At 42.2% G+C, this 23,130-nt stretch overlaps 1 protein-coding gene across 1 annotated transcript in view; it reads left to right on the top strand.

Moving 5' to 3' along the window:
• Positions 1–23,130, top strand: part of LOC144933773 (adhesion G protein-coupled receptor B3-like) — a 235,164-nt gene that overhangs the window by 206,559 nt on the left and 5,475 nt on the right. The window contains exons 25-27 of the mRNA XM_078858875.1: positions 13,823–13,912; positions 15,981–16,020; positions 22,629–23,038. Of these exons, the coding sequence (XP_078715001.1) occupies positions 13,823–13,912; positions 15,981–16,020; positions 22,629–23,038 (540 nt within the window). The remainder of the gene's footprint in view (positions 1–13,822; positions 13,913–15,980; positions 16,021–22,628; positions 23,039–23,130) is intronic.

Genomic DNA, 23,130 nt, shown 5'->3' with positions numbered 1-23,130 from the left:
TCCCAACGAATTTCTTTCTTCTTCAGTAATAGAAAGAGAAAAAAAATTAGTGATTTGCATGAGGGTTGTCTATAAATGGAAAATGCAGTATGGTTTCGGAGAGTGTCCAAGAGCGTCGTGTGTAGCTTTGTGCATTTGTCAGGGTTAGATGTGTTGAGGATGAGGGAGCGAATAAGCAGATGTTCACTCCGTGGATCAACATCCAAAATACAAGACAGTCAACGAAAATGAATTGCATGGCATATATAAGCAATATATGTATGTATTTATACCAACCGTAATGTGACAACAGTGAGACACCTTTCGATTTAAAGCTTTCGTGACTGCAGGGATTCATCTTCTTGGTTCTTTCGGTAAAGTCATGTAGAAGGGAAATAATAAAATAATAAAAATAAAACATAATAAAATAATTCTCACGACGTTTCGGCCACAACGCAAGCAGCTGTCCTCAGGTGAAGACCAGGTCTGTCCGGGAGACAGCGTCTGAATCAGACCTGCTCTTCACCTGAGGACGGCTGCTTGCGTTGTGGCCGAAACGTCGTGAGAATTATTTTATTATGTTTTATTTTTATTATTTTATTACTTCCCTTCTACGTGACTTTACCGAAAGAACCAAGAAGAGTGAGACACCTGTTTGAGGCACAAGGAACAGTTTGGGAAGAAAGCAGCTACCCTCCATCGTAATGAGATGTGTAGGAAATGTTATTAGGCTGTGGAGCAGATGCATTAAGAGAGAGGTCATTGGGTGGATGATGTTGCATTGGTAAGTTGGATTAAATCCCCTGAAGGACTTTAATGATGAGACCGTTTTTTTGTGACTGAGTTTCAAGTGAATGGAAAACTATTTAAGTGATTAATATTACAGTAGATGAAACGTGTCTCCTTGAATAGCTTGAACAGTGAGTCTGCCGTCAGGATCCCGTATGAAATTTAGCGATTCAGAACTTGGGGAATATTATAGATGATATAGCTACAGTAACATGCAAAAAAAGAAATACATGAATACATTATTGAATGACAGTATTCAGCAGTAGGTCTGTGATGAATGCAAACATCAATTTATTTTCCAAATTGCTATTACAGTATTCCCTGGTTATTCACAAGGGATACGTTTCAAATAATTATATTGGCCCATTATTAATATTTTAGATTAATCACATTAAATATTATTCTTAATATGCGATGACATACATGAACATTATCATAACACAAAAGAATAAAGATTGGTTATAATAAACATAAACTAAATACAATTCAATATGAAAGTATTAAATAGTGGTTTATAAATGAACTTACCTTAAATTATGATTATGCTGTGTAATTAGCATCATCATCACTTTATCTCATCACCTATCCTTCTCTGGATGCAGTAGTCGTGTAGAGTTCCAGATGCAATTCAAGGATAGCCTAAATCGTGGATAGCAAGTTCGTGAAGAACGAGGGAAAACTGTAGAAGTAAAAGAGAACAAATAAATAAATTTAGTTTTATATTTATCAAATTACTTATTCAATGTCGTTACTTTATTTTAAGTATATTCGGTTGTATAGCATTTGGGTTCACCCAGTATTGCCGAGAAGGGATTTAGAGGGTATTGCCGTGACTGGGTGATGAGGTGTTCCAGTACAATTCTACAAGGGGGGCCATCCAGACCTGGTGGCTTGCCCTAGAAGAGAGGATTTTCGTTGGCGCTTGGATCTACAGCATAGACAGTGGCGACCGCCAGTAATTCCTTACCTCGTTTACTCTCAGGATGTCAATAGATGCTGGGATTTATCGGTGAGATACTCGTCACGTTGTTGTGAGGTGGATGAATTCTGATGGAATTATTGTTACTGGAGGTCCATCTTGGCAGGTTTCGTGAAGATTTCTTAAAATATATATGGCCTCTGAATGCATTAAATGTGCGATCTCAGTTTACGGCTCAGTCCAGAGAATTAGGTCGTTTCCAGGCTGAGGTTAAGCCTCAAAGTGCCTTGCAGAATTTCCATCCTACTAAAAAATAGCGGCATTCAAGCTGCACCTACTCTTGAAGGCCACCTGTCTCGCTTGGCTTTCGAGCGACGACACTGAGCTTGGCATCCACACCTGAGTGTCATGGTCATTCATGTCTGAAATAGTGTCGAGTTTTAAAATGCATTATTAGTTTCGCGCATTAATCCAAATCGTTAGACAGCTACCGGTGCATTCCTGCTCAGTAGCTGGTTTCGGCAGTATTTATTTTTCTTAATTTTAATCTCCAAACTCTTAAGGGAGCGTGTCTTCTATTGATTATGGAGACACTGAAGCTCACTTTCGAGGCTGTTGGTGGTTATTGGCTCAAATATGGTTTTCCTTCTTTAAAAAATAGCGCGAAGTGCTGAATATTATCAAAGATCTGAGAAAGAGCCACCACATCTCTGAGGATGCTACAGACTCGCCATCAGGTATTAAAGGCCCAGCAACTCTGCATTGGAAAGGAGCCAGAAAGCGATGGGCACATGTACTGTAATGGTGGAAATCACACTTGCATGCTTTGAGAGATTTCTTCATAAGCTTTTCACATATCGGAAAATTGTCCGATAAGCAGTTTTACGAGTCCTAGACACGTGTAAAGTCCCTGAGGTCAAGTAGGGAGGTGATATTGGGCAGCAAAGGGCAGCCCAATATTCATTTGGCCCGGGGATATTTGTTCAGCTACAGAGCCACGACAACATTTAAATTATCCCATGTAATAAGGTTTCTCCAGAGGATGGCCTAGGAGGGTTTGGGCATTCTCTCTGAAACAGAGAGGTGCCAACAGGATGGGACATGTAAATGTTCACGAGGCTTCATTTTGAAAATGGTGATAGGGTTCAAGTGAGGATCAAGTAAACCCCATCACTCTTGGGGTCTGCTATTAATATGACTGCTGGAATATCAACACTCCCAGTGTATCAGTTGGAGTGCCCCTCCCCCCCCCCCCCCCATTCTAATTTTGAATGAAGAGCTTGGCCAGCCAGCAATCACCGAAGCTTTTGTGTCGCCGAGAAGGGTATTAGGTGTGCTTCTTGCAAGGAAGGCTCTTGTCTGCTTTCATTGTGTTAAGATGTACCAGATTGCAACTGTTTACCACTGAAAGAAACAACGCTATTGCATTCCGGCTTAGGGAGCAGCAACGGGGAGGAGGGTTCACTTTACTTATAACGGTATTCACCAATCGGGGATGCCAGTTTTATCTTGCTAATTGGTACAAAAGGGCATGTTTTAATGGGTAAATAATTGGCAAACACGTCAAGGGTCACAGGTCATTTGTAACGGTAAGTCAAGAACACGAGGGTTATTTCCACGCAAATTCACCATTAACGTGTAGATGTCAAATGGTACATCCCTGGAGAAAATAAATACGTGCTCTCTCCCCAACACTGCATTGAGCACGTACCCAACACACATTTAATACACTGGTTAAAGGGTAGCGAACCGGGTGGCATTGACTGAGAGTTGTCAATATCAAGCCGTAGGTGCCGAGCACATGACCCACACACGGCCACACGCATCTTCAGCGGTGGAGTAATAGTAGGGGTCAAGTGTTGGGCATGAGAGTGGCTGTGAAAGCTCGGGTCAGGGGAGGGCAGCATGAGTAGAGCGGAGAGAATATTACAACTCCCGCTGTGCACCAGATGGAACACAAAACACCAAAAGGAAATGTATCATTATAGCTCCGAGGAAAATCAACAAATGCCAGGCAGAAGCCACAGCGCTCTTGAACGTAACTCCCTCTCTTGGGCTATGGTCCACTGAGATATTTAGCCGTTCGGATAACTCTGGCCAAAGATACAGCACCGTTGACTACGGAACTGTACGTTGAGGTTTGTTTCCTCACTGGTAGGACATTGCGCAATGCTTTGTTTGTTTAAATGTACGATTTTTCTTTCCACCTGAGCATTATCTCGCATTGTAACTGTACTCTTCTGATAAATTACAACTATTTCTTCCTAAAGAAGAGAGAGATATTTAATGTTATTTTGAATAGTTTTAATCTACCCAAAATATGATTACTCAGGATGCCGTGGTATTTCTAATGACGTTGGGGTGAGCAGATGCATCACACGACTCTATTCCTCTTTAAAGCAGACTGGTATCAGCATGAATGATGATCAAACGCCGTGTTACAGGGCATTTTCCTGTGAACTTTCCACAATCAGCAGCTTCATACCAGACATAAGAGGCTGTATTTATGGAATGGTTCAAAAGCATATTTTTTAAATTCACACTCAGCTCACTGCTGTCCAGTGATGAAGAATATATTTAGAATGCAATTGACTGTCTGGGTAGTTAACACTTATTCACGTTGCGACTCTCATGAATGACATGAACATCATCTTAGTGCATCATTAATCACGCTTTGATAGGCTGTGTATCTTCTAAAACAGTGGTTCTCAACCGGGGGTACGCGGACCCCTGGGGGTACGTGGCAAAATCCCAGGGGGTACGCGAGAGGTGATTTATAAATGTGTGAATTTATATCATATATTAGAGTCATTGGTGATGAATCATGTATGAATCTTCCAAAATAAAATCACTACATTACAATCTAGATTTTAACTTTTCGTGACTGCAGGGATCCATACTCTTTGCTACAGTACAATTTAAATCCATACGTAACTTAAAACGATTTAAAACACCTTTCTAAACTCATTGATCGTTAACAATGTGGTTTCCAAGAGTAACCAGTGAGCGGGAACAAATTACGTCATGCATGCAGAGCTTCCATTGAAATTGTATTTGCTTGCAATTACAAGCTCGTTAGGATACCTCACAAAGTGGACAATTGATTAAAATATTGATGTTCATTAGTAATACATTTACTTCTTAGAACCATGTTGGGTTAGGCAAGGGGGTTACTCGGTTGAAACAAAATTCAGCAAGAGGTACAGTTGCCAAACAAGGTTGAGAGCCACTGCTCAAAACAATCCAGCTCTTATTTGATACAGAAGTTCTCAACTAATATTATTTTTCATCTTGTTTTATTGTAAGTGGCCTGCTTTTAACTGCTCATTTGGAATTCACTCCTCTCACTTTATACTGCTTTTTATATACCTTACTAATAGCATGAATCCACAGCTGGATGAAGACCTCCCCATACCATCGCCACAGCAGTTTGTACAAATTGTGCCGTGTAGCACTACGAGGTGGTCCAAAATTAAAGGTGCGGTATGTGAACAAACTTCATATTAATATTGTACTGAAGGCCAACTAATCAATTATTCTTATTCTGTGTGAAAGGATATTGACCCCTACGCAACATTTGGCCGAGATAAAACTAGCTTTGCCTCTGGATGGTAGCCTTCAAGCCTGCAAAGAGTGTAACACAATCCATCGGCTACATCGTCACTGCAAATGGCTTGTATCGAATGGAGAATTCCATGACTACATATGGAGGACGATAGCCTGACTGCTGAGCAGATCTACAAAACAGATGGTCGTGAAAGGACATGCTCTCCAAATCTCCGTCTGCTCAGTCCAAGGTCACGGTTTTTAGTTACGGAGATGACAGGCGCAGATGAGTGCCACAGGGACTTACTTAGGCAGGTTAAACTATCTGTGGGACAGCAGGGGCACTGCTGAGTGCAGCTGCAAAAAAGCCTCATTGTACCACGCAACAGCAGTCTGATATTCACCTCTCTCTGGAGCTCGTGTGTGGTGTTTTATATATATACAGCAAATCCTTGTTAATTCGACACATATGGGGCTCTGGCCTTGCCGAATTATCCAATATTCCGAATGATGTACAATAGTACTCCCCAGTGCCTCCTGCAACAATAGAAAAACATTGTTTTCCAAACTCTTCACACACCATACGCATTGACACACACCATGCATCAGTTCTATCCAAAACTTTGGATTTGTCTCGCAGACTAAGGGATTTATACTTCAGTCCCTTTCTATTACTTCTTGATGTAGGTTTAGATGACATTTCTGAGAGGGTTGGCTTGTGCACAGAGTGCATAAACGAGGTAAAGTCCAAAGCAACAGCTCTGCACTAACGCTTACCATGTACGCCACCACCAGCCTGAGTCATTGTTTTGGTCGTGGTGCGTGGCGTCGCTCCACGTGTTTGCCGAAATTGAACCATTCGGTACGGCAATTCGGCTCATGGCAAATTACTAATACTGTATGTATGCCGAAAGCACAGCCATGCCAAATGATCCCCAATTACGAATGATCAAATACGGAAATAACGAGGTTTTACTGTATAACAGTTTTATTGGATCAATGCACCGTGTGTAATCAAGTGTCACTACAAACGTATCCAATGTCTCTGAGGTGCGGGACATCGTGACAACACGAACCAGGGGGAGGGGGGGGAAATAACTCCATGTGTCTGCAAAATAGCATGGGAGTAGAGGGAAAGGAAAGGTCCTAGACCAGTTTAGGAACTCTGTTTATGTCAGGGAGCTGGTGATGGATTGAGTTGAAGAGGGGGAACGTGATATGTATATGTGCGTTTTTTGTGTGGATAATCATCATCATTTACAGCCCTTTTCCAATTCACTGCCAGATAAAAGCCCTCATCATGCCTTGTCGGCCATGGAGATTGTTCGACCATATTTCACCACGTTGGTCAGTGCTGGGTCCGTGAAGGGTGGTGGGGAGGACCGGTTCATATATCACTCGCCACTGATGTTAGCCGTGACCAGGAATACAACCCAGGCTGCCAGCTTCAAAGCACAGTGCACTGAACACTACGCCTCCACCCCTTCTCGGTGTGGGTGCTCTATTTTTTTTGTATTCCTACATGATAACAAATGCCGATAAAAACCAAATATCCATTGCCACTTGGTTAGACTTTCCTCAATAAGCAAATATAACAATATTTGAGGTAAAATAGTGAGCCGTACATCTGCAAGTTGTGATACGGGGCTTCAGTTACACCAAAAGAAATCTATGCAGAGAGAAAGCTCTACATGGACATTACCCAAAGCGACTTACAGCATGCTAATGCTCTCGAGAGATGTGTTGTATACCAAGTGAAATCATGTAACCGAATTTTCTTCCAAATTTACCAATCTTATTCTTTCATCACTGCTCCATAATGTTCCCATTATGTTAATGGAGTGCATTTTTCACTCAATTTTGCCGAAAATGGGGGAAATGTGAGAGGAAAGCATCACTAATAGGGATTTTCCCCTTTTTTCTGGCAACAAAACTGACACCTTTTGCAAGTAATCATGTTTACATTAACCACAATACTTGCAGTCAAATGCAAACAAAAAACAATACTCTGATAATGTATGCATTGTCCTTGAAACTGATTGGTCCACACCAGAGACAGCTTTTCTTAGAGCCTTAGAGCCTAGTCTCATATGGTGCTCGACCAGATGACGCCAAAAGGCGCACAGTTCAAAAGGTATCACCTTTTGCAAGGTGTCAGACACCTTGAGAAAGGTGTCAGTTTTGTTGCCAGAAAAAAGGGGAAAAACCCTATTAGTATATTTTGGTACTGGAAAACGAGGCCTCATGATGTAGATGCTTGCCCCGAGCTCTCATTACTCTCATAGTGCGTTGTCTTTGAACTGTGCGCCTTTTGGAGTCATCTGGTCGAGCACCATGAGACTAAGCTCTAAGAAAAGCTGTCTTTGGTGTGGACCAATCAGTTTCAAGGACAATGCATAAATTATCAGAGTATTGTTTTTTGTTTGCATTTGACTGCAAGTATTGTGGTTAATGTAAGCATGATTCCTTGCAAAATGTGTCAGTGTTGTTGCCAGAAAAAAAGGGGAAAACCCCTATTAGTATATTTTGGTACTGACAAAGGAGGCCTCATGGTGAGGAAAGCATCAGCTAGAGTTCACAGCGAAGCAGAACTCAAGAAAACAGTTTAACACGTAATAGGCTTTCACAAGCAATATTGTACATAAGAGGTTTTTGGGTTAGATCGTGTAAATATACATGTTTTTTGTTAAACCCGCCACTACATTTATATGTATGTGATCTAACCCAAAAGCTTCTGTTATGGATCACAAAACACCTTCTTCCTTAAATTAGTATAGAAAGTGGGCATGAGGGGTCAAATGTACTAGATAAGGGAGCTAATTATAAGCAAGACATAAAAAATCTAAACATTAACAGTCCAGTTCAGGGATTGGGAGAACCTAAAGTGCTTCTCAAAGAACAAAGTTTTAAATTTCTAGATAATAGAAGGATCATAATGGACTCTGCACAAAATAAGTTGGGGTAAGGTAAAATGGAAACGACCAAATAACTCAAAAGCATAAGGAACAAGTGAAATGTATGAAAAACCATGTAAATGCCACACGCAAGTTATAATACAACAATACTCTGTATATCCGCTTCGATAAGAATTGGAACAGAAATTGGTGAACACAATCACCAGTGTGATTGAAGAAGCCGGCATCAACGAAGGGGGTGCTCAATAGCACATAGACTAGGCTTAAAGCTTTCGTGACTGCAGGAATTCATATTCTTGGGTCTTTCGGTAAAGTCACGTAGATAGGTTCAAAGAAAAATAACAAAAAACTACAACGATTCGATCGCAACACAAGCTTCCAAGGCAAACTGTTATAAGGGGTTTGAAATAGGCGTAGCCCAAGTGTCAACAGCCAATGATAATAAAAGTGGTGGGCGGCCCAATCCGACGGTAGTTGGTTTTCCACCAATCAAAGGGCTGCCAGGTGAAAATTAGCATGTTAATGAGAGATTAGCATGTTAATGAGAGATTAGCATGTTAATGAGAGATTAGCATGTTAATGGAAGATCGCAGAGCCGCGGGCCAACCCGTGCGTTGCGGCTCTGCGATCTACTAATTTAACTAGTGCAGGATCATACTTGGATATCTACAGCTGAATCACCGATCATTCGTCTGATGATGAAGATGATGTTGTAGATTGCCTACCTAAATAGGTAAATGTTTGCAGTATTAATAATGGAACAACCTCAAACGACATGGTGTAAATTGAGATCATGAAGACAATTGGAACCAGATTTTGCAAACCAAATAAATATTTGACCAATTTTCCTTCATGTTTATGCATAAATAAAATACTTTTATCCTGGAATGTTTTGTCAGTTCTTAAATTCACACGTGGAGGCAAAATTGATTCGTGAGTTAAAACCCATTAGCCTTCTTTCACATGTACATTGAAACTCTTTGAACCAAGGCCCTTCTATCCATAATGCCAAATATCAGCAGAGTCGAGTTGATACTCTTAGTTCTTTCGGTAAAGTCACGTAGGTAAAAAATGAAATTAAAATTAATAAAAATAAAACACTAAAATCACGACGTTTCTGAGGCAACACAAGTCTCCGTCATCAGGTGGGACCGTCACAGCCAGATTTGCTGCATCAAGTGAGGCAAGGATTGAAGATGCAAGCCCTTAAATACAAGTTGAGGGGGGAGGAGAGGGGGGGGGGGAGCTTATCAGAATGTGGTAGCCAATGAATGGAACGTATCGGGAGGGGGGGGGGCTAAAAGAAGGCACGAAGTGCTACGTAGAACGTATCGGGAGAGGGGGGCTAAAAGAAGGCACGAAGTGCTACGTAAGCGTCGGCGACGTGGACGTGTTTGTGCGCAAGTAGCTATTGTTGGATATGCTAACGTATTGGACGAGGAGGGGGGGGCTAAAAGAGAGTACGGGGTGCAAGTGTACCTGGACATGTATATGTACAAGCACCTGTTGATACACATGATAGAAAAGAACGAAAATGCCCATGTTTATACCAGTGTTGGCTGACAATAAAGAGAGTACTGTTAAACACTGGGGATGTTAACACTCGGTAAAGTAAAGTAAAATGGTGCCTGTCAGATAAGATGGTTCAAAAATGTGTAATTAAATATTTTTTTTCATGGTTGATAACATCTTTCCAATTATTACTAAGTTTGTACCCATCATCACGGTTGAAATTATGTCTGTGTTTGTATATCTGAATGGCTTCGTGTACAAACCTTTGATGGTAGCCAGAGGGTTTGCAGAGCACCTTAGTCTCGGAGAAAACAATCTCATGAGAGCCCACCGCGTTGTAGCAATGGTCGGCAACGGCGGAAGACTCAATTTTGCCGTGTTTCAGATCTGACTTGTGCTCGCGGACACGATCAGAGACATGACGTTTCGTTTCCCCAATGTAACAGTCACCATAGCTGCAACTCAGTTTATAGAGTCGAGTTGACCCGTGATCCTTCCCGTTCCCCCCCCCCCCCCCCCGAGAATTTGCAAATTAAAGGCAGAGTGTGGAAGGGGGCCTTGGACGGATTCCAAACCCACGCAATTGTCTATAGCATTTAGATATCAATATGGACACAGACCATGAGGTGCTGCATTCATCCTATTATCAATAATCATTCATGGAGACTCATGATGATGATATACTAGTGTAGAGTCTTTTAAAATTACTCACACCGACACGTTGTAACAAGTCACCTACTTACACTTTATTCACCTATTCTTGCACCAGTTGTAGGCACTCCTATAACTATCTATACGGTCACGTATGTTTAACTTCTCTCCACTCTTATCTACCTTCCACCTCACTTATCCTGCACTCGGCAGCTCTACTCTCAGCGACTCCGCACACAGCGTCTTCGCACACAGCGTCTCCGCACACAGCGTCTTCACACTCGGCATCTCCGCACATGGCATCTCCGCACACAGCGACTCCGCACACAGCGACTCCGCACACAGCGACTCCGCACACAGCGACTCCGCACACAGCGACTCCGCACACAGAAACTCTACATCTCCACCGCTGCTCTCACCTACGTTCCCTCAGACCCGCTCACCCGTCTGTCCCGGGTGGGGGGATCAGCCAACACCCGCCCGGCGACGGCATGAGGGTTGAGGTTCCGTTGACGGCTGGAGCGGCAGCGGCGAGATGTCTTCACTCTTTGCAACAACTCCCTCTGCGCTCACACACACACCCTTATATCCCTCTGCTAATTATCCGATACCTCTCGTTCGTCTTTTTAAGTTCTCGCCAGGCAGGTGCCTGTCGAATCATCAATCAACCCTTATCTCCCGTCTCCCTGGCAATACCTCCGGTCTCAACGTGCACAACCGGTCGACCCCGTTTGCGCCTGCTTCGCCCCTTAACAACTGGCAGTCTGTCCGTGCAAACCTCACGTTGCACACGCGCACCTGTTTGCCCTCAGTTGCCCTCGGTTAACTGTGCGCACCGTGTATTTCACTCCTCTACACTAGCATAGAAGACGATGAATGTGGTGAGTGATTACGAAGCTAATGATTGAAGATAATGAAATGTTTGACAACAATGAATTTCATTTTTACCGCTGTAGCCGTGATGGGTGATACACTCTGCACAGTCGCCCCACGACAAAGTAATCATCGCACTGCTGCACACTGGAATCCCCTCCCATCGTCTCGTTTCCAAAGTTCTCATAATAATAACTTGGCTCGATTTAAGGCACTGATCAACGCGTACCTATTACACCTTCAGAAGGGATGTTTGTTGCTGGCCTTTTGGGATTTTGGGCCTCTGTTCAGCAACCCTTATTAGAAAAAAAATCCTGTTATAGTTACGAATAATACCGTAATATAGGTTTTTTGGGGGTTATATCTTGTAAGTATAAATGTGTCGTTAAACCCACCATCACCCGACACAGCCAATTAGTAAGGTTTGTCACGTAAACAAAACAGCCTCATCAGGCGACAGCCAGAATAATACCATACTGTGCGCATGGCAGATTGGTCATGGTATCCTTCATTATCATGAATACTATTCGCACGTTGATTTTGTTCTCACAGATATTGGGATTGAAACTCAGTAGGGGGCAGCACTTTCTCACCCACCCTCCCATATAGAGAAATTTCTTTTTCAGAGCTGGAATTTTGGCCAAATTAAGTACAGAACCAATTTAATGTGATGGTTTGTGTGTGTGTTTGTGTGTAGTTATTAGTGACTGGGCTGAGGACATCAACTCACCACACTTGAGAATCAAGGTTAAGCACAGAGCCCAGGCTCTCTCTCAGCAGTGCAAGCTCAGGGCTCTGACCTCTGAGCCACATGGCCACTTCATAAGCTTAACTACCTCGCATTAGGAGGTTGTCAGTTCGATCCCAACCCTGACTCCTGAATATTTTTGGAGTTTAAATGTTCTCCCTGTGTTCGTGTGTATTTTTCTCCGGGTCCGCCGTTTTTTAGGATCAACATGCGTTTAGAATATTTGGCTGCTATACATTTCCACAAGATAAGCCACTTCGTTGGGCTATAATTTGTGGCCAGTTCTTATAGCTCAGTGGGCCTTACCTGGTAAAATATAAATAGTATAGTTTCAAGCACTTTACTTTACCGCTGCATCACAGAGTATCTTCACCACCTAATCTTAGATTAAAAAAAAAACGGTGACGTACATTTAGGAAATATGTTTCTACAAATATTGTTCCAGAGTTGTAATCTGCCACCAAACAACCAGGCATTTTCCCAGTGAGCCACCACACACTCGGCACAGCTTAAATCATGTGCTGGCTGATTGAAAATTATATTTCAGGTTGACCAAATGCCCAACCTCATGACCAGCAGATGTGTGGCTTCCTGGTGGCCCAGTCTCATGCTAACAGCTATCCTGAACTGGTCCTTATCCCATGTTCTAATAGTGTCCGTTATTTCCGAATCTATTAAATGTGATGAACAACTTAATATTACTTCTCTTTATGTAAGCATCTTCGATCTCTTATTATGAACAGGACTATTTTAATCTTTATTCCTGACCACTCTTCCTTCAACTTAATTTGAATAATCCCTTTCTGTCAGTCACTTGGTACTGCAGCTGCTGCTCTCTCCACTGCAGCAGCTGTTTGTAAGTCTTGCCATGTGGCTCAAGTGCAACTATATTTTTTTTATATGCGAATTTACTCTACATCCCAAGTTTATTTAATGGAATATATTTGTAACTCTTTAAATTAAATGAGTGTTGTAAAATACGGGTTATAAGAGCATGATGCCATTTGGGCTATGTACGGTGCGAAAGAAGTTCAACATGCATAGAATTACAAATTTAAAAGTGAATATAGTTCACATCTATATACATAATTTGACATTTCCCAGAATACAGCCAAATCTGCATAAGTAAACCAGTTAAAGTGGCAGCGATATTGCCCGAAAACACGTAGTCCCGTTACAACAATTAGTTAAACACGCATACTTTGCTTTTGGGGTTACTGTCACTGTTTCAGGGTTCTACACTATGGGAACCTCATTTGCCAGTTAAAATATGATAATTGGTTCTTTACCCTTCTATCTGGCTCTAAGGAAAGCTGTCTCGGGTGTGGACCAATCAACTTCAATGACAGTGCACATTATCAGAGTTATGTTCTTTTGTTTGTATTATGACTGCAGGTATTGCGGTCTATGCAAACATGACTCCTTGTAAAAAAGGTGTCAGTTTTGTTGCCAGATAGAAGGGTAAAGAACCAATTATCATGTTTCAGGGTTGTTACGCTGGACTTGCAATCCAGAGGTCTCCAGTTTGATCTCCACGCGTGGCGATTGAAACAATGGTGCATGTTTATTAAATCCACACCCCCGCCTCTGTCCACCCAACATCAGTGTACATGGGGTGCACCAATCAGTCAATCAGCAGGCGGTGAGATAAAGGGTCGTTACTCCCACCTCTTTAAAGACATCTGGCCAGCATGGAAGTACCGGTCAAAAGCTCTCCAGAGGAGCTCTCGAGAGCGTCCTCTCGTGGAAGCCATTCTGCCAGCAGTGACGTGAGCAGGCAATTTCAGGGCTGAACCTCTATAGCGTTTGCCCACCTAATTTGCTTGTTTACTGTTACCCGTATGAATTTTCTTTACTCAAAACACACTCGTGTATGTTGTTGTCCTTCAGGTTCAAAATGCATTTAAGTTTCGTATCACGGGTCGCCTTGATCCAAGTGAAGCTTGCGGCTACTTCCCCAATGGGCAAGCTCAAATTATGGTAAGGGACAAGGTATTAACATATATTGTAAGGTAATAAATTTGAATTCGATATGCAGCTCCAATGACAGGTCTCAAAGCAATATAGGTGTTAGGGGGTGTAGGATTAACCAAATGATAATGGTTGTCACAAATCATATGCATGAATCACGTAATACGGTGCGGTGAAAAACAAACCATGTGAGCATTCTACATTGTAGTTCTATGTAGAGGTCAATATATACGGCAGAACTTAGCACTGGCGATGGGTCATATGTGGCATGGAATGCGTCACATCGGGAAAACAAGGGAATCTATGGCCATGAAGTGTTGTAACATCACAGGCACATTAAGGGTTCAGATCCTCTCCTCTGCTACGGTATCCAAGTGCAATGGGACGACAAAGTCTGTATTGGCCCATCGAGATATAATTGCCTACCAGTGGTAAAAGTCTCCCTTATATGGGCAATGCTTAGTCACAATCACAATTGTGACGTCTGCCGCACATCGTGAATGTTACAGTTTAGCCAAAGTTTTTTTGTGAAATTATAAACTGAAAATTAGTAGTATTCGCAAGCAGCTGCCCACATTAAGCCAGGTTCTCAGATGTAGTCAAGCTGATTACCTCTCCGACCCAGTCATAAACTACTGCACAAAATAAATGTTAAATTGGGCTTTACACTCATTTTGGCTAAACTCCAGCTCTGAGAAGTAAACTATTGGTTTGACGTGGAAATGTGATGAACGCTTCTCTCTGTAGCAGGGTGGGTGAAAAGGTGCTACCATCTCCAGTGTGAATAAAAGCTTATTTGAGTTCTCAGAAGCAGCTCTGCGATTTCCCTTTCTGGAGACCACTCTCTGAAAGAAACGAAAACATTTTCTGAATGAGTTCTCACCTAGTTTAAACTAAAGGACTCTATCTGGAAACCATCACTTGTACAGCAGCGCTGATTGTAATCACAGTGTTATTATCGTAGAATATTAATCTCACTTAAGATATAGCCAACTGGGATTTTCGACATATATGGCTTCGTAGTACAGAAAACATTACATCTAAGGTGCATGCTGTAGCTACATGGGTTTGCATCACGTTGTTTTTTACATGGCCTCACTGGAGCACCCAATATGGCTCGCTTCGCAACTCTGCGAGGATTTCCCTGGCAGCTCTTTCTCCCTCTCTCTCCGTCCCTCACTCTCAGCTGCCCGGTGATGGAGTGCCAGCGGGAATCGCCCTTGGTCCAATGTCTCTTTGAATATCGCAGCTTTCCCTACTCCTAACCTGTCTCCTGGGGAAGCTGCCTGTGTCTCAGAGAGTATCACTACACCTGTGGCTTTCCAGCTTTTTAAAGTAAAAAATTATTTATTATGTTAGAGCCATATTTTAGATTACAGAGGGAAGGGATCTTACACCCCACAGCATTACGAGATGTGAAGGAAAATGGGTTAAAGGTAAATGCCACCGAAGGTAGTGAAATCGTTTGAAGGTAACATAATGTTTGTGACGGCTGAGGTTGGAAGAGCCTTATAGAACGTAATCAGATTTTCGAACAGGAATGCGCGCCTTGTCGAGACCTATGGAAACAAGCTGGTAGAGTGGGTTAGACTTCAATCAGGGGAAAAGATGACATGTTGTTGAACGATGTCTAAATTAACAGCGACCGAATGTTTAGATTTCTAACACGTCGTTCATAATGAAGGTGGCTAAGGTTTTTATTTCATACATGTGATATTATATATATGTTGCTTATGAAGTTGTGCTATTTAAAATGGTAGACCTTTTAAAAAATGTAATTGCATTCATCGTAATCGGTATTCACCTTAATTATTTGTAGTTAGGCTTTAATGTAATTTACATACTCTGGGTCTTTCGGTAATTTACATGTCATCACTTGAATGCTTATAATTAGGAATGACTATAAATATTCGTTTGAGTGTTTTTGAATAATATTGTTAAAGGAGGTAACATTATCTTTTAATATTTTAACCTATTCTTACATGAGGTTTTATTGCCAGAAAGGGTACAACTTAATCTCATATTTTGATACGGGCAAGGAAGGTTCCATGATTTTAACTTCATGTTTGTGTTACAGACGGAGTTTGAAAAAGACATCGACCTCACGTGTCAATCAGGTAACAAAGACAAAGACCCCTCTGTATAAGTTAACAGACTGTTGGGGCAAGTGCTGTTAGCGAGCACCTATGAAGGCCGGCACGGTACACGAGGGGGTGGGTGGCCAGCACCACGCCTAGCCGCCTTTGTTTTTCCCCACTGGTGATGTTTACACTCCGCACGAGGTACTCATTTGAGGCTGACTCGACCTTAGGTAACACGACCACAATCACAAACGAATATGGAATGATCGGTCCATGTCTGCAGCTCAGAGTAAAGTAGCACTGAGCCATATTCAGTCAAAACTAATGGTGATTTTTTTATTAATTCTTCTCTAAATGTTTTTTTTTTAAGCAATTGGTAACAGGACATTAATAAAATGTCATGTTTATTTATGTTAGTGCACCGTCTTTTTTTTATTTCTTCTGCAATGTGGTTGTTTTTGCACTGTTTTCCATTCGGTTATTTTTCTCTTTAATTTCGACTCGGGGAGGTGCCCGTCATTGAGCGAAGGCACCCCCCCATCCCCCCACCCCACTGCGTGCCCCCTTCCCTAGCCACCCCCACCCGTAGCCATCAAGATATGAAATTATCACCTCGATAAACTGATAACGTGTAGTTTAAAATTCGTGGGGGCTTTGAGGTAAATAAGAGCAAAACAAAAAGTTACATTCAGTGTTTTGCTGGAAGGTCACAACCTGGCGAACACGCCTGTGGATGTCGATATCTATCTTATGGACTTATTGAAGGTAGACTTGAAACAACATTGTAAAAAATAGGCAAGTAAGAGTGTGGTGAAGTGTTTTGGAAAGTTGAATTTTAAAAGGAAAAGCTATCCACTGGTTTATTTCGAGAGGGAATGTTTCCTTAAGTGCATATTGCTGATTGCTTTGTAGTGGATCAGCTGACATAAACAGAGCAAAACCTCATAAACAGACAAATGAATTGCATGAAGAGATGAAAGATTATATTCCCACTGAGAAGCAGGAGAAAGAGAACCCTGTGGAGTAGAAGCCAAATGCACGTTTCAGACATCGTATGAACCGGTCAGAAAAGTAAGTTGGCTCAGATGAAACACATTGTTGGAAGGGGGCAGGCGGGGGGGGATGATTGAGAGGTACAGATCATGAGCAAAGGTGACCGTGTGGAGTTGGACTTCCTTCCACAGTGGATTTACCCTTGGCTGTTGGTGATGATGATGATCACGATGATGATATTAATACCGAGAATGTAATTCCTTAAAAATAACTTTACTATGTTTTATTTCCTACATTTGACATATATCCTCATCTGTTTACATATTATTGCAATATTCACCCTATATCTGTTTAATATTTATCTAAGTGAATAATAATACACATAAATTCTAACACACATTTCGCAAATAAAAATTGTAATTGTGCTATGATCAGTATATAAATAATACTGGTCTACAATTTGTTAGACGTCGTCCGCTTCAGAGATTAAATGTGCTGCTTATTACGGATTTTGATGTGCTGAATTCAAATATGACAATTAAAACAACTGATTGACTACTGTTCCAAAGATATTTAACCTACCTACAGTAGGTCTTTTCATGTGTTCATAGTTGCTTTAAATTATAACATGTCACCTGTCCTATTCATGTAACACTTTAAAAGTCAGCAAAAGGGTTATATAAATAAAATGTATGATGAAACAAAAGACAAAAAACTATTATGTATATATAAGTAAATAGTTTAGGCCTCATTCAGTGTCTACTCGGCACTTCTTGGCTTGTCTCTTGTATTCATTAAATGGAGCATCTCTTGTCATTGTCCAGCAATAGTCTGCAAGCATTCATGGGCTCCATTTGCCCTGATAGCGTTTCTCCATTGTTGCAATGTCCTGGTGAAGTCACTCGCCATGCTCGTCACTCACTCCTTCGCAGTGGGAAAAAATCTAGATGAGAGTGCTAAAAATGTATCTTTAGTGGCATGTTGCAACCAAGGCTTTTGTATGCCTTGAGGTTTTCCACCTACTCCGTCGTTATCTTGCCTTGTTGTTTCCAAGGAAATTTGTTGACACTAACTTGAAGGCTTTCCATGCCGTCTTTTCTTTGCCAAGCAGTGCACTGTCAAATGCATCATTTCGAAGAAGTTCACAAATATGAGGGCCAACAAAGACACCTTCCTTTATCTTAGCTTCACTTAACCTTGGAAATTTTCCATGGTGGTACTTGAAAGCTGCTTGTGTTTTGTTCATAGCTTTGACAAAGATCTTCATCAGACCCAGCTTGATGTGTAAGGGTGGTAACAAAATCTTCCTTGATTCAACAAGTGGTGGATGCTGAACACTTTTTCTCCCAAGCTCCAATGACTGTGGGAGTCATGGAGTGGGAAGCATTTTGGCTGCAGACCAGTGTAATCTTGCCGAGCTGACTTGTGCTTAAGGAAATTTATTGTTATTGATTTGAATACAATTCTATAAGTGTGTTATTGAGAATCAAGTCACTTTCAACTAAAAGGAAACCAAATTAATGCTTATATCACTGAAGGTTATAAAAATCACATTTCCTCCGGTCATATTTAACGATATAGATCTATGTTTCATTAATTCTTCAGCCTGCTTGGCACGGCCATTTAGTCAGACTTGCCAGGTATGTATATATGTTGAACTTCTTTCGCACCTTACATAGCCAACTGTGCTCATCGGAGGTGCAGGGGGGAGGACAACGTGCAATGACTACTTAACAAACCTTGATGAAGGAGCATCGATAAACCTTGGTTTTATCTTTTTCTTTTATGCCAAAGCTTTCTTCACCTCTGAGTCATGGCTGCTGTATGAAGCACAAGTCTGTCAGAGTTTGGTACACTAGGCTATCCGCTGTGACCTCATGCACACCCCCGGCTCCGTAGGGTTAATCGCCGTACTCACATCGCAGACAGTTCGCGAGCGCCTCAACATTGCTCACAGGCGATAGTCCCCGATTTGCCGTCTCGAGTCGCGGTAATCGGGGGAAAAAGTCACTTGTCCCAAAACTTGACAGCCCTTGCTGGAATGGAGCTTCCTGCTCCTGCCTGACTGCTTGACAGAAAGTGAAATGGTTCAGCCTATCGATTCTCCCACACCCAACTGCTTCACTGCAGTCACTCTCTCACCAGAGTTCAGGGCTCTTCCGTATCCCTCTTTTATTACCGCACCACAGGCAATGTCAGTGTCCTTGTGGACGCTGTCATTCCTCTGCCATTCCCAAGGACTCATTCTACAAGATTGACTTCCCTCTCATCCACATTGTGTTCAATAATCGTTCTGTGGGATGCGGCATTTATCTTCTTTTGTCCTAACATTAGATGACTTTGGTTACTCCATCTCATTGTCTATTTTTTTGAAGGTGCGATTACATTTCCCAGTAATAACGACAAAAACCCATCGTAATTATTATCTGCTGTACAATTAACAGTGCTCTTATTGGGATGCCGGTTTGCATTACGGTATTGTCATTTTAAGTGTGATTTACAAAGATTAATGTGCCCATTTAATGTAGATTGATTTAATGTAGATTGATATGAGTATTCAAATTAATGTCGCACTCTCAATCGAAAAAGAGGTGTATGGTAACTTTGTGACAGTGCTGGTTTGTGGATGCTGGAGAGATTAGTCTTCACATGGTATTTAATGATATTCAAAACAATTATGCAAACTCCCTACAAAATGAAGTTATTTTGTTAAGTCTACCTGTGACATTATGGCGGCAATTTGGTTGGCTTATACAGCAGAAATACAATAATCTCCGGCGATAAGGGGGGGACCATATGCTATGTAAAATTAATTGCGCCAACGCGGCATTGAAAGGGATTAATCTGAAAAAATGTTACTGATTACAGGGGAAGTGTAACTCTTGACGAAGCGATTCTATTTTACAATAAATCAACATACAGTGAGGGAAAAAAGTATTTGATCCCCTGCTGATTTTGTACGTTTGCCCACTGACAAAGAAATGATCAGTCTATAATTTTAATGGTAGGTTTATTTGAACAGTGAGAGACAGAATAACAACAACAAAATCCAGAATAACGCATGTCAAAAATGTTATAAAATGATTTGCATTTTAATGAGGGAAATAAGTATTTGACCCCTCTGCAAAACATGACTTAGTACTTGGTGGCAAAACCCTTGTTGGCAATCACAGAGGCCAGACGTTTCTTGTAGTTGGCCACCAGGTTTGCACACATCTCAGGAGGGATTTTGTCCCACTCCTCTTTGCAGATCTTTTCCAAGTCATTAAGGTTTCGAGGCTGACATTTGGCAACTCGAACCTTCAGCTCCCTCCACAGATTTTCTATGGGATTAAGGTCTGGTGACTGGCTAGGCCACTCCAGGACCTTAATGTGCTTCTTCTTGAGCCACTCCTTTGTTGCCTTGGCCGTGTGTTTTGGGTCATTGTCATGCTGGAATACCTATCCACGACCCATTTTCAATGCCCTGGCTGAGGGAAGGAGGTTCTCACCCAAGATTTGACGGTACATGGCTCCGTCCATCGTCCCTTTTATGCGGTGAAGTTGTCCTGTCCCCTTAGCAGAAAAACACCCTCAAAGCATAATGTTTCCACCTCCATGTTTGACGGTGGGGATGGTGTTCTTGGGGTCATAGGCAGCATTCCTCCTCCAAACACGGCGGGTTGAGTTGATGCCAAAGAGCTCCATTTTGGTCTCATCTGACCACAACACTTTCACCCAGTTGTCCTCTGAATCATTCAGATGTTCATTGGCAAACTTCAGACGGGCATGTATATGTGCTTTCTTGAGCAGGGGGACCTTGTGGGTGCTGCAGGATTTCAGTCCTTCACGGCGTAGTGTGTTACCAACTGTGTTCTTGGTGACTATGGTCCCAACTGCCTTGAGATCATTGACAATATCCTCCCGTGTAGTTCTGGGCTGATTCCTCACCGTTCTCATGATCATTGCAACTCCACGAGGTGAAATCTTGCATGGAGCCCCAGGCCGAGGGAGATTGACAGTTCTTTTGTGTTTCTTCCATTTCTGAATAATCGCACCAACTGTTGTCACCTTCTCACCAAGCTGCTTGGCGATGTTCTTGTAGCCCATTCCAGCCTTGTGTAGGTCTACAATCTTGTCCCTGACATCCTTGGAGAGCTCTTTGGTCTTGGCCATGGTGGAGAGTTTGGAATCTGATTGATTGATTGCTTCTGTGAACAGGTGTCTTTTATACAGGTATCAGCTCGTTACCTATATAAAAGACACCTGGGAGCCAGAAATCTTTCTGATTTGAGAGAGGGTCAAATACTTATTTCCCTCATTATAATACAAATCAATTTATAACATTTTTGACATGCGTTTTTCTGGATTTTTGTTTTTGTTATTCTGTCTCTCACTGTTCAAATAAATATAGCATTACAATTATAGACTGATCACTTCTTTGTCAGTGGGCAAACGTACAAAATCAGCAGAGGATCAAATATTTTTTTCCCTCACTGTATTACTCAAATCTGGCAGATGGGTCGATGTCAAAGGAATTTTTTTTTATCCAAGTAAAATTAAAATGCTGAATTATCTTCGACTGAACAAATCAAGCACAGCTAGTCTGTGTAAATACAAAAATATATAATTTAAAAATATATTACCACCGTGTTTCCCTGCAGCTCCGCCCCTGCGGCTCCACGTGAGCCCCCGCCCACTGCTTCGGGTCGCTGTTTGCAGTCCGAGAAGCGCCAACGAATCTGATTATTGGGTCGTTAAATTATTGGATTTCTGCTGTATTATTGCTGTCATACCTTTATTTAATTTGTATTCGTCGATATATTTAAACACGATATCAGTGTGTGGTTGTATGCTTGTGTTTTGTGTGCATTCGTCAAAATGGAAGGGGATATAAAGCAATCGGTAAATAAAGTTCCCGTGGCTTTAATGTCAAGCAACTAGGAAATAACTCAAAGACGGACGTTCTTGAGAAGAGTTTCAAGCTATATTAATAGTAAATGTGCAGCTTTATGTGGCAGGGTGGCACAGTGGTAACACTTGTGCCTCACAGCAAGGGAACATGTGTGTGTGGAGTCTGTTCGTTCTTCCCCTGTTGTGCATGGATTTCATCCAGGTTCTCTGGTTTCCTCCCATCGATAAAATCTACAATGTCATTAGTGTCAGCCAAATATCATAATACAGGATCCCCCTGAAAATGAGTCTTCAGACTCGGTGGGGATATATTGGGTGAATAAGTTATTACTCTTCCTTGCTAGCCATATATCTTGTAAGATGTTTGGGAGTTACCACACTTTGCCCCACAGCGTGCGCCCTGCGAACTCATTGAGGTGTGCACCCATTTATATTGCTGAGTGGATAGAGGTGGAGGGGGGAATAAAAACAACTCGCCAATTTAATTGGCAATAAAGCAGACATTTGAATCACTATCATGTCGGAACAACTGAAACATTGTTTCAGCTGCTGATCCAGGAGATCGAACCAGCGTCTTCTGGATTGGAAGTCCGTTGTGATAAAAATTACACCATAGCAGCATTATTCACCTGTGACGGTAAATCGTTTTGATGAATGTAAACATTTCACAGGCAGACGAAATGTTCGGCCCATCTCTTCATGGCGAATGTCACATCGCGGCATTTTTTTGTGCGTGTGTGTGTGCGCGCGTTTACTAGTTTCTGGAACTCTGTCCCGGGCTGAAAAAAGCCGAGAAAAGTCGCACCATTCAAAACAGGCGAGCCTGCCTGAGAGCGCGCTCACAGTGATATCGGGCAAGGAGACCGCCGTGTACCCAGCTGCCTCCAAGAAGAGCAGGCAGAGGCGGCACCGGGAAGGCACCGGCTCCGCTCGCAGCATCTGGCGTCACATCCACAGATATCCGACGGACAAGGACGTGTCGTCGGGGGGAGAGGTGCAGCTTTCCCAGATGCCCACGGCAGATCCGCAGTGCAGCAGCAGCAGCGCGACTTTCATGCAGCAGCATTTGCAGGCTGGCCAACAACACACGTCCACCTCGCCCATGGATCGATCCACCCACCAGCAAATGCTGACCGTCGAGGCGGAATCCATCGCTCGCTCACCAGATGTAAGTGATCGCTTACATTCTCAAGTTCTTTTCCTCCAAATTTTCCGTGAACCTCACGTCGAATCGTACGCCCATGTTGAGGACTCGCTCTA

Source organism: Lampetra fluviatilis, chromosome 8 (genome assembly GCF_964198595.1).
Source record: "Lampetra fluviatilis chromosome 8, kcLamFluv1.1, whole genome shotgun sequence".
Taxonomy (NCBI): domain Eukaryota; kingdom Metazoa; phylum Chordata; class Hyperoartia; order Petromyzontiformes; family Petromyzontidae; genus Lampetra; species Lampetra fluviatilis.
The sequence above is the reverse complement of the archived record's forward strand: the minus strand, read 5'-3'. Positions and strand labels throughout refer to the sequence as shown.